Genomic DNA, 15,801 nt, shown 5'->3' with positions numbered 1-15,801 from the left:
TCCAAAAATGTTTTTACAGGTCATCTTTAAGACTATGGGCTGGAATCTTGTGGGACCTGTTGTTCGATGCCTTTTATGGAATGATAAAGAAGATGATAAAAGAAAAGATTATTATCAGATGCTTGATTTATTGGTAAAGGTAAGTTAACAAAACTGAGCTCTTATAAAACACAGCACAATCTTATAATTCCCTTTAATGTGTAATGGGTAAGAAAATTTTCGCTTCACAAAAATACATGCAGCAAAGGCTTCTGGAGAAAAGCTTCATCTGATTAATTGGATGAGCAGTTTTGTTTCAAGATTTCCTGAATTTCCCAGGTATAAGAATTCTCTAACCTCCTTTTAGCCCCACTGATTCAGACTCTCCAGGGAGAGACCTGAAAAGCTGTATTTTAGCAAGTATCCATATGGTATAAATGGTGAATTCAAGATTTAGTGAAGTGGTTCAAGGCTATGCTGATCTTTTGGCCACATTGGAATTGGAATCAAATGTCACTGCTCTTACCTCTGGTATCTTCCCTGAAAGAATATGAAAAACCTAGAATGCAGTCACAGTGGAACTGTAAATAGGAAGTAGTACACAAGATTCTACTGACAACCTTAGAGAGAGATCATTGATAAAAGACTAGTAGAGTTATAAGTCAGTATATGATGGCTTAGAAATATAAATCTGAAGAAAAGGGACATTATAAGAAACCTCTTAGAGATCAGTGCAGATAAATGCAATTGTATACTTAAAAACAGGGAACTTCATCTAGAAGTTTAAAAAACAAGACAAAGGGCAGGCATTTGGCCTCGCAATTAAGATACCCACATCCCAGGTCAGAGTCTGGGTTACATACCTAGCTCTGCTGCTGGCTCCAGCTTACTGCTTAGGCAGATCATGCAAGACAGTGCTGATAGCTTAAGTGATTGGTTTTCTGCCACCCCACTGGGAGACCTGGATTAACTTCCTGGCTCCCTGCTTTGGCCCCAGTTAGGGATATTGTAGGCATTTGGAGAGTGAGCCAGCAGATGGGACCTCTGTATGTTGAATAAATTTTTTTTTAAAAAAACAAGTGAAGTGATAAGATGTGGCCAGTGGAAAAAGTAATGCAAAGTTGTATCTGTTCAGGAAGCACAGGAGAGAGTCTGGACTAGTCTTAAGTAGCTGGGCAGCATGGGGTGGGAAGCCCTAGGATCTAGGGCAGCCTTCAGAGTAAGCGGTGAAGGTCACGGGAAGCCTGAGCTCGGATCAGACTCTTCCTTCCCCTAGTTCTCTAATATTTCCTTTTGACAATTGTGTAAGATGTTTTAAGCAAAAATAATTATATTATCTCAGTATATGCCTTCTTAAAATAGTAATCATGTGGCTTTAAATACAACTTGTATTAAACAGGTTCAATTGTGAATATTTTTATAGTTATGTAATCCAAAGGAATTATTGTTGGGTTTGCTTGAATTGATCGAAGAACCCTCTGGAAAACAGATATCCCAAATTATTCTTCTTTTACTTCAGCCATTGCAAACAGGTAATGAACATTTTGATATCAAAGTATTTCTTGTTTTAATTGTGTAAGTGCCTTGATATTTACCCTAAAATGTCAATAGTATACCAAAGTAAAGTTTATGATGAATTATTGAGAACTGTGTTTAAACTGGTAATAGAATGTCAGTTTGAATCCTGTTGCTGTGTTTCTGGCACAGTATGGATACCCAGTAAATATTTTGTTGAATATAATACTAGCTTTCATGTGCTATGGTGGAAACTGTGGCATTTCCCTTATCCTTCCTATCTACAACTTATATCTAGAATTTTTCCTCTAAACACATTTAAAGTATTCTGTGGTGTCTAGTACTCAGTTGGATAGCATGGTGGCAGTCTTGGATCTTGGTTAAAAAGTATTAGAGGGCCTGGCGTTCTGGTTAAGCCACAGCCTGTAGCACTGGCATCCATCGTGTCCTGGCTACTCCACTTCTGATCCAGCTCCCTGCTAATGTCCTGGGAAAGCAGCTGAAGATGGCCCAAGTCCTTGACCCCTGCACCCATGTGGGTAACCTGGATGAACCTCCTGGATACTGGCTTCAGCCTGGCCCAGCCTTGGCCATTGTAGCCATTTGGGGAGTGAACCAGTGGATTGAGGATCTCTCAATTTCTCTTTCTCTCTCTCTCTCTCTGCCTTTCAAATAAATAAATAAATGTCAAAAAAAATATTCTGATTCAGCTCTCTATTAATGCACCTGGGAAGACAGCAGATGACACAAGTGCCTGGGCTCCTGACACCCAATAGGCGACCCAGATGAAGCTCCTGGCTTCAGTCTGGCCCAGCCCTGACTTTTGTGGCTATTTGAGGAGTTGACCAGCAGGTGGTAGTGCTAGCTGTCTCTGTCACTCTCTCTCTGTAATTCTGCATTTGAAATAAATAAATCTTTTAAAAAAAAAAGCTAAGGACATTTTTTTTTAATTTTTAAAAAGGAAATACATACATTTTACTCTGACAGAGACTCAGAATCAGAAATTAGAGTAAATTCATTTTAAATATGAATGGCCACCAGCTTTGTACCACTTGAAAGGTTCAGTCTTCTAGATAAAACTGTAATACTACCACCTCGCATTTGTATGGTGCTTTATAATTTACCAGACACACATATGTTATGCTTATATAACCACCAAAAGTATGGAAGGAATGTGTTTTTGTATTAACTATGTGACCTGTTACAAATGTACCTAAGGATTTAATGGCATATTTTGTAAGAGGCCCTGATTATAAGATGCTCCATTAATGTGTGCGCCACTAAGAAGGAAATAACGCTGCCCCTTAAGCTATGATATGTCATCTCAATTTCAGATTTGTTTAAATGTGAGGGGGAAAAAGTGCTTGGTAATTCTACCTACTGAGCTTCTTTTCTTTTTTTAATTAAAAAAAAATTTATTTATTTGAAAGGCAAAGTTACTGGTTCATTCCCTAAATGGCTGCAACAGCTGGGGCTGGGCCATGCCAAAGCCAGGAGCCAGAAGCTTCATGTGGGTGTCTTCTGCTGCTTTTTCCAGGCACATTAGCAGGAGCTGGATAGAGGTAGAGCATTCAGGACACAAACCTATGCCCATATGGGATGCCAGAAGGCAGCAGCTTAACCTGCTGTGCCATAACGCCTCCCCTCTATTGAACTTCTTATCCCATGTTTATTGTACTCAAGGTTACCTCAAGTAGCATCTTGGTCTCTGTTTCAGTGATTCAGAAACTCCCTAACAACAAAGCATATTCCGTTGGATTAGCATTGTCTACCCTTTGGAGTCAACTATCTCTTCTTCCGGTTCCATACTCAAAAGAACAAATACAGACAGATGACTATGGCCTCTGTCAATGCTGCAAGGCCTTGATAGAGTTTACTAAGCCATTTGTGGAAGAAGTCATTGATGCCAAAGAGAACTCAGTGGAAAATGAAAAGTTAAAGGATGAATTGCTGAAATTGTAAGTATATTTTAAGAACATCTCACAGTGTATTTTAGAAATTGGTAGTTCAGTTATTTTATGTTTGTTTGCCTTGTTTGCCATGTAAATATAAGTCTAGTTTCAGATTTTGAATTTTTTAAGAATATGTGATTCAGTTGACATAACTAGCATGGACATTTAATGAGATTCATATTTTTAAAACTTACAAAGCCCTAATCCATTCATTTAACTTTATATTCTGTGTTTTGCCCTTACTCATCAGAGTAAACAATGAAAGTGGGGGAAATAGATACTGCAGCTCAGGAATCTGCCCCTTCTGTGGGGTGATTGTATTTTTATTCTCCCTTTGAAAGCAGCAAAAGGACCACTATACAGTTGAACATACTGAATCCAACACGACGTTCTAATGTCTCCCCATAAGATGGTATATCACCAGTTTTCTAAGCTGTTAAGTTGTTAGTATTTAGCCTAGCTTGTGCTGCTATAAAAGGGTGCCTAAGACTGGGTAATTCATAATGAACAGAAATTTATTCACTCATACTCCTGGAGGGTGAGAAGCCCAAGATCCAGGCACTAGCATTTGTTGAAGGTCTTGTTTCATCACGTGGTAGAAGGGCAAAGAGGCAAAATGGGGCCAAGCTCACTGTTTTAAAACAGCATTAATCCCACTCATAAGGGTGGAGGCCTCGCCTACTCTCCTGTCCACGGTCCCCCCTTCTGAATGTTCTTAGAGTGTCAATTGAGTTTCAACTTGAGTTTTAGAGGCGACAGATATTCAAACCATAGCAGTGCTTCGGTTATTTTTCCTGTAAACTTAATTTAGATTTTGACTAGACATTTTACATTTGGGAAGGGTTGATTTCACAGTTACCTATTTCTTATGCTCTAGTTGTTTGAAATGCTTGAAATGCCCTTTGCTGACAGCACAGTTCCTTGAACAACCTGAAGAAGGGGAAAATGATCCTTTAAAGTTTTTTGCAGCTGAAATAATAGTAAGTACAGCTAATTCAATCTGTTACACTATATTACCCTGCTATATTCTTTGGTGCTGCTGCAAGTGGACATGTAAGTTGATACCTTCATTAATAAAGCAATATGTATTTTCTGTAGAACACAGATAGGTGAAAAGATGGCAAATAAAATGACAGTAACTTCATTATCCAAAGACAAATACTAAATACTGTTAACACCTAGACTTTTTCTGCTGGTATACTCACAGACAAGAAAATGTGTACATATATATGTTTATGAGTACATAAAAAGTTCATGGAAATGGAATTAAAAATTATTTTGATGCAAAAAATTTTGAAATTCATGCAGTTTTTTTAAAATCACTTACTTTGTGTTGTGAAGTACACTTGTATATAAACTTTTTAAAGATTGTACCATGTTGTACTCTTTCGAAATCACCTTTTTTTTAACAGTGCATTGTGAGCATTTGTTGGCTTAATAGCATTGTATGGTCTGGATTTAGCATAATATATTTAAATTGGGCCATATAGTTCAACATTTGGATTGTTTATAATTTTTCATTATTATCAGTCATTTGCAGCTTTCTCTCTTGTTTTAGCTCTTATGTCTGTGGTAAGTAGTATCCTTGTAACTAAATTTTTCTTGTAACTAAATTCTTCTTTATTTCCTTTAAATTCCTTAAAGGAATTTCTTAAAGGAATATAAAGTGGGCTTTCTGTGTCCCTAAAATTCCTTTTTAAGGTTCAAATATTTCCAAGAGCTTGTAGAAATATGTAAATCTTATTTTAGAAGCAATTTGCCTTTTTCATTAAAAAAAGATTTATTTATTTTATTTGAAAGGCAGAGATGCAGAGAGAGGGAGAGACAGAGACTGAGAGGTCTTCCATCCACTGGTTCACTCCTCAGATGGTCACAAACGACCAGATCTGGGCCAGTCTGAAGGCAGGAACCAGGAGTTTCTTCTAGGTCTCTCATGTGGGTGAAGGGGCCCAAGCACTTGGGCTATCCTCCACTGCTTTCCCAGACCGTAGCAGAGAGCTGTATCAGAAGTGGCATAGCCAGGACTCGAACAGCACCCCTGTGTCATGCCGGTGCAGGCATAGGCTTAACCTACTACGCCACAACACATGCCTTCAGTTTGCCTTTATGTATTAAGCATTTTAGCGGTGGTGTTGGGCCCGTATTTCATATTGTATTGCCTAGGTTCAATTCTTGGCTCTTACTTCTGACTCTTGACTCTAGATTCCTGCTAATAAAGTCCCTTTGGGAACAGTGTTGAAGGCTAAGGTAATTGGGTTCCTACCAGTGATGTGGGAGACTTGGATTGAGTTCCCAACTCCCACTTTGGCCCCCAACTATTGGCAGGCATTTGCAGAGTAAACTAGTGGAAGGGAACAGCCCCACCTCTACCCCCATACCCTTCTCTCCGCCTTTCTGTTTTTTTCTGTTTTGTTTTTGTTTCGTTTTCTAAAAATTGTACTTATTTATTTGAAAGGTAGAGTTACAAAGACAGAGGAAAGAGAGAGCGCTTCCATCCATTGATTTATTCCCCCAGTGGCCACAATGGTCGGGCCTGGGGCCAGGACAAAGCTAGGAGCCAGGCGCTTCATGTGGGTCTCCCATATGGGTAGTAGGGGTGTCTTCTGCTGCTTTCCCAGGCACATTAGCAGGGAGCTGGATAGGAAGTGGAGCAGCCAGGACATGTAAACCAGCGCTGCAGACAGTGCTTTACCTGCTGTGCCACCGTGCCACCCCATCTCTGTCTTTCTTTTTCTTTCTCTGTATCTGGCTCACAAGTAAATAAAATTTTTTGAAAAGAGAATTTTAAATTGTGCTGGTATTCTGTTAGCGAAGTAATCTGAAGTACAGAAATATATGTACTTGGCATTGGTGGTTATGAATTTCAAAAAAGAGCAGTCATTGTGGCTATATGTGTTTTTTTTTTTTTTTTTCAGCCATGTTTTAGGCTGCACAAGTGTAAGTATAGCATTGGAGGAAAGCTGCATTTAAGTAGATTGGGGTTTTGAAAACTAGGTGCATTCTCAAAAGCAAGAGAAGGGCAAGAAACTGAGCATATATGCAAAGGAGTGACTTTAATGATGGTTGGTAGAATGTAAGTTGGGAAGGAGGAAAGTCAGTACATAATAAATGTGTGGGACAATGAAAAGATGATGGGATCACTAGGCTGTACATCTTGGTATGGTTGTTGGAATTAGGATACTAAGACGAATAAGCTGAAAAATAGGTTTAGAGACTAGGGTGCTAGAAAGTAGAATGGAAAAGTTATGATTATTAATATGAATGTCTGGGGTATGACCATAGGAGTGGGTGTTCTAAGAGAGAAGATAGAAGTTACGATCATTGGACTAGCAAAAATGAAGATTAGAAAATTGTTGATTATCCATTTAAGCCCCCACAGAATTATGATAAGAGTAATATTAGAAAAGCTCTTAGACTTGGGGCTAATGACTGCAACAAGGAGATGTAGAGGTAGTAAAGTCACAAAGAATGAGTTTCAAAGTGGAAGGATTTTAGGGAGTAGGGAGGAGAGTAATCTAGAAACAGCAGGCTCAGTGTTACAATGGGTGTAGATGAAAAAACATAGCAACCCTTTGTGGGGTTTCCAGGGAAAATTTTCAGAAGAGAACCAGAATTTTCTGGAGAACAAAATAGGTAAGAAATTATTTAAAGATGAATGAATTTTTCTGATGAATGTGAAGTCCAAAGGCCATAATTGAAGGGTTTGTGTGGTGTAAGGAGGTTTGGGAAAAGTGCCAGAACTTTATTGGAAGTAAATTCTGAGAATGAGAGGTGATATGGTGACTGTTATAAATAGGGATCCCTAGTTTAATAGGGTTAATGCTGCTGTTAAAGATACTGGCAGAGAAGCTGAGCAATGAAAGACAGGAGAGGTGAAGGAGTTTCCCAGGAGCACAGCAGTGTCCCAGTGCTAGAGCACAGTATAATTATACTACTCAGTGCAGCACGGTGTCAGAAACACTGCTATCTATGGTATGTGTCCTCCGGTTTGAGAGATGGCCATGAAATTCAGAAACTATTTAAAAGCTGTTAAACCTGGGAGCGATTTAATCAAACTGTTTTGGATTCATCACTTAAAAAAAAAAAGATATGTTTGTTTATTTGAAAGAGTGAGAGAGAGAATCTTGCATCCACTGGTTCACTCAAATGACTGCAACAGCCTGAGATGGGCTGATCTGAAGCCAGGAGCCAAGAGCTTCTGGGCCTCCCACGTAGGTACTGGGGCCCAAGCATTTGGGCCATCTTCTGCTTTCCCAGGCACATTAGCAGGGATCTGGATCGGCAGTGGAGCAGCTGCAACAAACCATTAGATACAAACCAGTAGAGGGGAAAAGAGAAATGTTTATGGGGTAATTAAAGTCTTGTGGCTTAAGTTGGAGCATGCAGCTGGGCAGAGGACCAAGGTTATAGGAGGACTCCTGGAGAGGAAGTCAGTGGGTATGCATGTCAAGTGTTGTGTAACAGGCGTGGGATATAACTGAGGGGAATCAAACCCACTGAACTCAGGTTTCTAGATGAACAAGAAATAATCTCCAGGGAGCAAGGGGGTAGAGATTAGGATTGCGTAAATGGCTTCAGGAAGCTGGTTAAAGGTTTGGAATACTGAGGGAAAAGAAAAGAGATAGTGGAAGACTCAAGTGTTAGTTAGAGACCACAACTGTATTGAAAACAGCTTGGCTGGTGCCGCGGCTCACTAGGCTAATCTTCCGCCTGCGGCGCCTGCACCCCAGGTTCTAGTCCCAATCGGGGCACCGGATTCTGTCCCAGTTGCTCCTTTTCCAGTCCAGCTCTCTGCTGTGGCCCGGGAGTGCAGTGGAGGATGGCCCAGTGCTTGGGCCCTGCACCTGCATGGGAGACCAGGAGGAAGCACCTGGCTCCTGGCTTCAGATCAGCGTGGTGCGCCAGCAGAAGCGGCCGTTGGGGGGTGAACCAATGGAAAAGAAAGACCTTTCTCTCTGTCTCTCTCTCTCAAAAAACTCTGCCTGTAAAAAAAAAAAAAAAAAAAAAACAGCTTGTGTGTGTGTGTGTGTGTTTTTTTTTTTTTTTTGACAGTATGAGTGGATAGTGAGAGAGAGAGAGACAGAGAGAAAGGTCTTCCTTTGCCGTTGGTTCACCCTCCAATGGCCACTGCAGCCGGCACACCGCGCTGATCCGAAGCCAGGAGCCAGGTGCTTCTCCTGGTCTCCCAAGCACTTGGGCCATCCTCCACTGCACTCCCAGGCCATAGCAGAGAGCTGGCCTGGAAGAAGGCAACCAGGACAGAATTCGGCGCCCCGACCGGGACTAGAACCCGGTGTGCCGGCGCCGCAAGGCGGAGGATTAGCCTAGTGAGCCACGGCGCCGGCCCAGCTTGTGTTTTTGTGCCATCTTCTGCAGCAGTTCTCAGCTGCCTGGGTGTAGAAATAGAGGAGGTGAGTTGCGGTTATTTTTAGACTGGCATTTTATTGGTAAATCCAGGTATAGAATGTCGATAGTGCAAATGATCAATAATGTGGGATCCGGGATCCAGGTTGGAGGGGACAGCTAGGTTAAAATGAAGGAATCACAGGACTGGAGAAATCAGAGGTAAAAAACCAGATTGGTAGGAGAGATGGGATAAAAAACAGGTTGTGGTCAGAAATTGGGATATTGGAGTTTAACATATCTAATGGAATACCTCCAAACATTGACAGAGATCTAGAATGAGACTAGGTGCTGAAATGGTTTGGAAGTAAAAGTCAACAGAATCTAGAAATTGAGAACTATGAGGCTTGCTTTTTGGGGGAGTTGTCTACAAACACAATCAACTTTCCCAGGATCATAGCAGGTGTTGAGTAGAGAGACAGTGAGTGGGTGCCAAAGTGTTCAGAGAATGTGGGGAAATGGCTGGGAGGTCAGTATGCAGCAGAGAAAGAGAAAAAGGACAGTGTGGCGTCTGCCTCAAAGGAAAATGTGCTTTTGCCAAAGTGTTAAGAAAGGGCCAAGGTAATACTAAGCCTCCGCTGGTACCTCCAAACCCTTCTCCCTTCCTGGCCCTGCAGTGAAAAGAGTATGAGAGAATGAGTAGCTCTCAGCAGAAGGCAGATAAGTTAATTACCGCAGAAGCAGGTATGAGTGTAGGAGAGTGGTCCTGAGATCTCAGAAGGAGCCAGCAGTAAGGGAGCATAAGCAGTCAAGAAGTAGACGTAAGACCAGGCAGAAGAGAGGATTTGCCTTCTGCGCTGCAGAAATACTGCTAAGTGTGGTGTGGCTGGGATTGACTGGCCATTCTATCTGAACACAAGTCATTTGGGTAAAGAACTGCTTGAATGTGCCAGAGGGTACAGCACAGGAACACTCCCGAAAGGACAGAGACTGCCGGGAAGAGTGAGAAATGGAACAGCAGCAGGTACAGCTGAGTGGTGTGTGGGTAGATGGTGGACGTTCTGGTTTGGGTGTAGGTTGAACTGATATTCAGGCAGCACTCACTGTAGAATCTAGTTACATGTGATGATTTTTTTTTTTTGAAGGCTACCTTGCTCTGAAAAAACACACATAGCATTGGCTGAATGAAGAAATGGGGCTTTATGATTAAGAGGACATTTGGATTCTGAGTGCAGTAAGCTTTTTGTCTTGTAGCTATAATGAGTGCATGGTTTTGAAAATTGGTACAGCAGCATATATTTAGCATCTGGTAGCTGAATAGCAGTCTCTTGTGATTGAGGATGTTTTTCTTGGTTCCTTTTTGTGCTCTGAAATGACTAATGAAACCATCTGGGATCAGTAGATTTTAACTCGCTGAAGGCCAGGAAGGTCTTATTTGACTTTGTATTTCTCTGCAAAGTCTAACGGATGTATTGAAAAAAGAAAAAGAGTAATTATGTAGAAGGTCATTATTCATTCTGGCTTAGCTATTTTTATCATTCATTCCTTTTTAACTTCTATATGGTAGTTTTTGTTGTGACTTTAACTTTCTGTTAAAAAAGTTTTGTTTCGTTTCGTTTTGTTTTTTAAATCAATTTGGAAGGCAGAGGTGGAGAGGAGGAGAAACAGATCTTCTATCTGCTGGTTTACTCCCCAAATGGCTGCAATGGCCAAGGGTGAGCCAAGCCAAAGCCAGGAGCCTGGAGCTTCTTCTGGGTCTCCTGTGTGGGTAAAGGGGCCCAAGCACTTGGGCCATCTTCTGCTGCTTTCCCAGGCGCATTAGCAGGGAACTGAATCGGAATTGGAGCAGCCAGAACATGAACCAGCACCCACATCGGAGGCAGAGACTTAACTTGCTACCCCCAATGCCGGCTCCGAGACTTTAACTTCCTTAGCATTTTTTATGGCACATAGGTATTATATTACTTTTCAGTAAGGAACCTGAGGCTTAGAGAGGATAGGCAAGTTACCTGGTGTCACACAGCTAGTGAGTGGTGGAGTCAAAACTCAAAAGCTGTTTCAACAGAACAAACAACAACAAAAGCCCCTCCCTGTTGTCACACAACACTATCTGATCATGTGAAATTAGAAATAGTGTAAAATAGAGGGGTGACCTATGTTTCCCGAGTGTAAAGCTTCTACCCTTTGGTCTGTCGACTCATACAAGGATGCCTCTTTTTCCCTTGTGCTACCAGAACCCATGTGACCCAAGAAGAGCATTGTCTCCTCAGGCCCTGCTGCTGAGCAGGTTCCTGCAGCCCGCTCTGGAGGGAGGCAGACAGCGGCCGGTGGAGCGCTGTTCTGAGAGGAGTGGTCATCCGGCTGATGCGTGGCTTACTCTCATTCCATGATACTTTTATGTCTCCCACGTTTAGATTGCTCTCTCATACCTCAGAAGCACTTTGTAAAGAAATGGTGGTAGAAAATACATAACTCAAAATGTAACATTTTAACTTTACAAGCACACACTTTGGTAGTAGTAAGTGTGTCCATGTTGTTTGTTTCACGGTCATTATGAGCCTCCATATGCAGCGTGTTTTTGTCTGCCCACTTGAAACTGTTCCCATAAATACTAACTTCCCATTCTCCCTTCTCTTCAATTCCTGGCATCCACTTTCTATTTTCGATGCCTGAAGCAGTTAAGAAAAATGGTTTTTTAATACAAAATGATGGGGCCAGTGCTGTTATGCAGTAGGCTAAGCCTCTGTGTGTGGCACTGGCATCCCATACGGGCACCGGTTTGTGTCATAGTTGCTGCTCTTCCGAGCCAGGTCTCTGCTATAGTCTGGGAAAGCAGTGGAAGATGGCCGAAGTGCTTGGACCCCTGCACCCACATGGGAGACCCAGAAGAAGCTCCTAGCTCCAGGCTTTGGATTGGCCCAGCACCGGCTGTTGGGGCCATTTGGGGAAGAAACCAGCGGATGGAAGACCTCTCTCTCTGTCTCTCCCTCTAAATTTCCCTCTGAAATAAATAAATAAAATCTTAAAAGAAATACAAAATGATTCCTTTTGTTTACTTCAGAGCCCTCCATCCAGCAGTCGTTTAGCTACCAGCTGGTGCTGAATTGATTTAGAAAACCATCTGACATTTAAATTCTTATGTAAAATATGATTTTGCTGTTGACTTCTATACTAGTTTTCTTCTGCTGTGTAAGAATTCCTGTGAATGTAGCAGTAAAACAACATACTTTTTTTTTGTTTAAGATTTTATTTATTGGCCGGGGTCACGGCTCAATTGGCTAATCCTCCACCTGCGGCGCCGGCACCCCGGGTTCTAGTCCCGGTTGGGACACGGGTACTAGTCCCAGTTGCTCATCTTCCAGTCCAGCTCTCTGCTGTGGCCCTGGTGGGCAGCGGAGGATGGCCCGAGTGCTTGGGTTCCTGCACCCACATGGGAGACCGGGAAGAAGTACTCGGCTCCTGGCTTCAGATCGGCGCAGCGCCGGCCATCGCGGCCGTTAGGGGAGTGAACCAACAAAAGGAAGACCTTTCTCTCTATCTGTCTCTCACTGTCTATAATTTTCTCTCTGTCTCTCACTGTCTAACTCTGCCTTTCAAAAAAAAAAAAAAAAGATTTTATTTATTTATTTGAAAGGCAGAATTACAAAGAGGCTGAACTGCACTGATCCAGAGCCAAGAGCCAGGAGCTTTTTCCAGGTCTCCCACATGGGTGCAGGAGCCCAAGCACTTGGGCCATCTTCTGCTGTTTTCCCAGGCCATAGCAGAGACTTGGATCAGAAATGGAGCAGCTGGGACTTGAAGCAGCACCTATATGGGATGCCGGCACTGCGGGTGGCAGGTTTACTCGCACAGCGCCAGCCCCACGATGTACTTTTTAAAATCACAGTTCCTGTGGCTCAGGAGTCTGGTCTTCGCTTAGTTGGATCCTCTGTTCAGGGTGTTCTTTTATTTATTTATTTTTTTTGACAGGCAGAGTGGATAGTGAGAGAGAGAGAGACAGAGAGAAAGGTCTTCCTTTTTGCCGCTGGTTCACCCTCCAATGGCCGCTGCGGCCAACGCATCTCACTGATCCGAAGCCAGGAGCCAGGTGCCTCTCCCGGTCTCCCATGCGGGTGCAGGGCCCAAGGACTTGGGCCATCCTCCACTGCCTTCCCGGGCCATAGCAGAGAGCTGGCCTGGAAGAGGGGCAACCGGGATAGAATCCGGCGCCCCAACCGGGACTAGAACCCGGTGTGCCTGTGCCGCAAGGCGGAGGATTAGCCTGTTAAGCCACGGCGCCGGCCTGTTCAGGGTGTTCTTAAGCCTATCGCCAGTCATTAATTGTTCCTGCAGTGTCATCAGAAACTTAACTGAGAAAAGATAAGCTCACATGTGCTCACATCTTCTTGTTCCCCAAAGTGTTGGCACAATTCATCACCTCAGGCTCAAGAACTGAGGCCCCCATTTGCTTGCTTGCTTCCTTCCTTCCTTCCTTTCTTTCTTTCCTTCAAGATTTATTTATTTATTTGAAAGACAGAGTTACAGAAAGGCTGAGGCAGAGAGAGAGGTTTTCTATCTGCTGGTTCGCTCGCCAGATGGCCACAATGGCCAGAGCTGCACCAATCCGAAGCCAGGAGCTAGGAGCTTCCTCCAGGTCTCCCACGTGGGTGCAGGGGCCCAAGGACTTGGGCCATCTTTACTGCTTTCCCAGGCCATAGCAGAGAGCTGGATCGGAAGTGGAGCAGCTGGGACTTGAACCGGCACCCATATGGGATGCGGGCACTGTAGGTGGTAGCTTTACCCGCTATGCCACAGTATGGCCCCCAACCCCAGCCAGGGACCACAGCTTCTGGAGGCTCTGTGGATGCCCTGGCCATGCAGCTGGCTCATGACATGGTGACTCGGTTGTGAAAGGCAGCAAGGGAGAGTTGCTGGCTCAGAGGGAAGGCCTGTACCTCTTTAAAAACCTTCTGCTCAATTAGGTCAGGCCTTCCCAGGATAGTCTTGGTTCTGAATAACAAACCAGCTGATTACAGGCCCTACCTACATCACACAGGCCAGTATTGTGCACAGTGAGTGTGACAAGCTACACTTGCAATGCTAGCATCCCATATAGAGTGCCAGTTCATGTCCTTGCTAATTCCACTTTTGATCCATCTTCTGTGTGCTTGGGGAAGTAGCAGATGAAGGCCCATGTACTTAGGCCCCTGCCACTCATGTGTGAGAAGAATTCCTGGTCCCTGGCTTTAGTCTGGCCCAGAACTGGCTGTTGTGGGCAGTTGGGGGATAAACCAGCAAATGGAAAGTCTCCTCTCTGTCTCTACCTCTGTTTGTTGCTCTTGTCTTCCAAATAAATAAATATTAAAAGGGGGGGGGGGGCGCTGTGGCACAGTGGGTTAACGCCCTGGCCTGAAACGCCAGCATCCCATATGGGCGCCGGTTCTAGTCCCGGCTGCTCCTTTTCCGATCCAGCTCTCTGCTATGGCCTGGAAAAGCATTGGAAGATGGCCCAAATCCTTGGGCCCTTGCACCCACGTAAGAGCCAGGAGCTTCTTCCTGGCCTCCTGGCTTTTTTTTTTTTTTTTTTTTTTTTTTTTTGACAGGCAGAGTGGACAGTGAGAGAGAGAGAGAGACAGAGAGAAAGGTCTTCCTTTTGCCGTTGGTTCACCCTCCAATAGCCGCTGCTGCCAGCGCACTGCGACCGGCGCACCACGCTGATCCGATGGCAGGAGCCAGGTGCTTATCCTGGTCTCCCATGGGGTGCAGGGCCCAAGCACTTGGGCCATCCTCCACTGCACTCCATGGCCACAGCAGAGAGCTGGCCTGGAAGAGGGGCAACCAGGACAGGACCGGTGCCCCGACCGGGACTAGAACCCAGTGTGCCGGTGCCGCAAGGCGGAGGATTAGCCTTTGAGCCGCGGCGCCGGCCTGGCCTCCTGGCTTTGGATCAGCGCAGCTCCGGCCATTGCAGCCAACTAGGGAGTGAACCAGCGGATGGAAGACCTTTCTCTCTCTCTGCCTCTCCTTTCTCTGTGTAACCCTGACTTTCAAATAAATAAATGCATCTTTAAAAAATAAAAAAAAAACTTCCTGATCATTTGGGTGACTTCTTGCTGAATTCTGACAAGTCTTGAAGGTTGGGACCCTCAGCGGAGGGGATATATGGGATGTGGTTGTGGTTGTGGTTGTGGTTGTGGCTGGGGCACTTAGAGTCTGTCTGCTATTGTCCTTTTGTATCCATTTCACAGGGGTTTTTATCAGCAATTGGACACCCTTTCCCCAAAATGATTTTTAATCATGGAAGGAAAAAGAAGACTTGGAATTACCTTGAATTTGAGGAAGAAGAAGATAAACAGTTAGCAGACTCTATGGCTTCACTGGCCTATCTAGTATTTGTACAGGGCATCAGTATTGATCAGCTTCCGATGGTCTTAAGGTAAGAGTGTTTGATTTATTTATATATTCTAAAAGAAATATCATTAGACTCTCAATTTTCTGCAGTCAATATATGCATATTAATATATACTTAAAAATAAAGTTAAAAGAGAGGCTGTTTTTCTAAGTGATACTGGCTATAATCTACTAAAGGCAGTAGGAATCCGTGAAACAGGATGGTGTTGAAGTCTATGTAAGGGGACGATAAAGACAAGAGGGGCAGGGGACTGGCACGGGACTGGCACAAGACAAGAGGCAGAAAGTGTTAAACCAGGCATGACTTTGAAGACTGGGGGGCCACCCTGGGCTAAAAGAGAGGGAACTAGCTAAGCACTCTTGGGGGTCATCATCTCTTCACTGGATTACGACTATAATCCTAAGAAGGTATTTATATATCCGTTCTCATTCCCTTTTAATCCAACCTGTTCTGAACACACTACAAAGAAATATGCATTGGAAACCCTTCAGCAGTTTTGTACTGCTCCAAGAACAAAGTCTAAATGCCTCCTTGTGACTCCAGTCAAGTTTCTGCACCATCTGCTCACTGCTCGAATGCACTGTTTCATCTCCTGTAGCCGTTGCTCTTGTTTGCGGGGCT

General features: G+C 43.7%; 1 protein-coding gene across 2 annotated transcripts in view; it reads left to right on the top strand.

The window, feature by feature from the left end:
- GLMN (glomulin, FKBP associated protein) overlaps nt 1-15,801 on the top strand; it is a 41,625-nt gene that overhangs the window by 10,476 nt on the left and 15,348 nt on the right. For both annotated transcript variants that reach the window (XM_062191732.1, XM_062191733.1), the window contains exons 4-8: nt 20-139; nt 1,403-1,511; nt 3,212-3,452; nt 4,324-4,426; nt 15,017-15,204. In XM_062191732.1, the coding sequence (XP_062047716.1) occupies nt 20-139; nt 1,403-1,511; nt 3,212-3,452; nt 4,324-4,426; nt 15,017-15,204 (761 nt within the window). The remainder of the gene's footprint in view (nt 1-19; nt 140-1,402; nt 1,512-3,211; nt 3,453-4,323; nt 4,427-15,016; nt 15,205-15,801) is intronic.

This window comes from Lepus europaeus, chromosome 5, assembly GCF_033115175.1.
Source record: "Lepus europaeus isolate LE1 chromosome 5, mLepTim1.pri, whole genome shotgun sequence".
In the NCBI taxonomy this organism is placed as follows: domain Eukaryota; kingdom Metazoa; phylum Chordata; class Mammalia; order Lagomorpha; family Leporidae; genus Lepus; species Lepus europaeus.
Note: the sequence above shows the minus strand (reverse complement) of the source record. Positions and strands in the feature narration are given on the sequence as shown.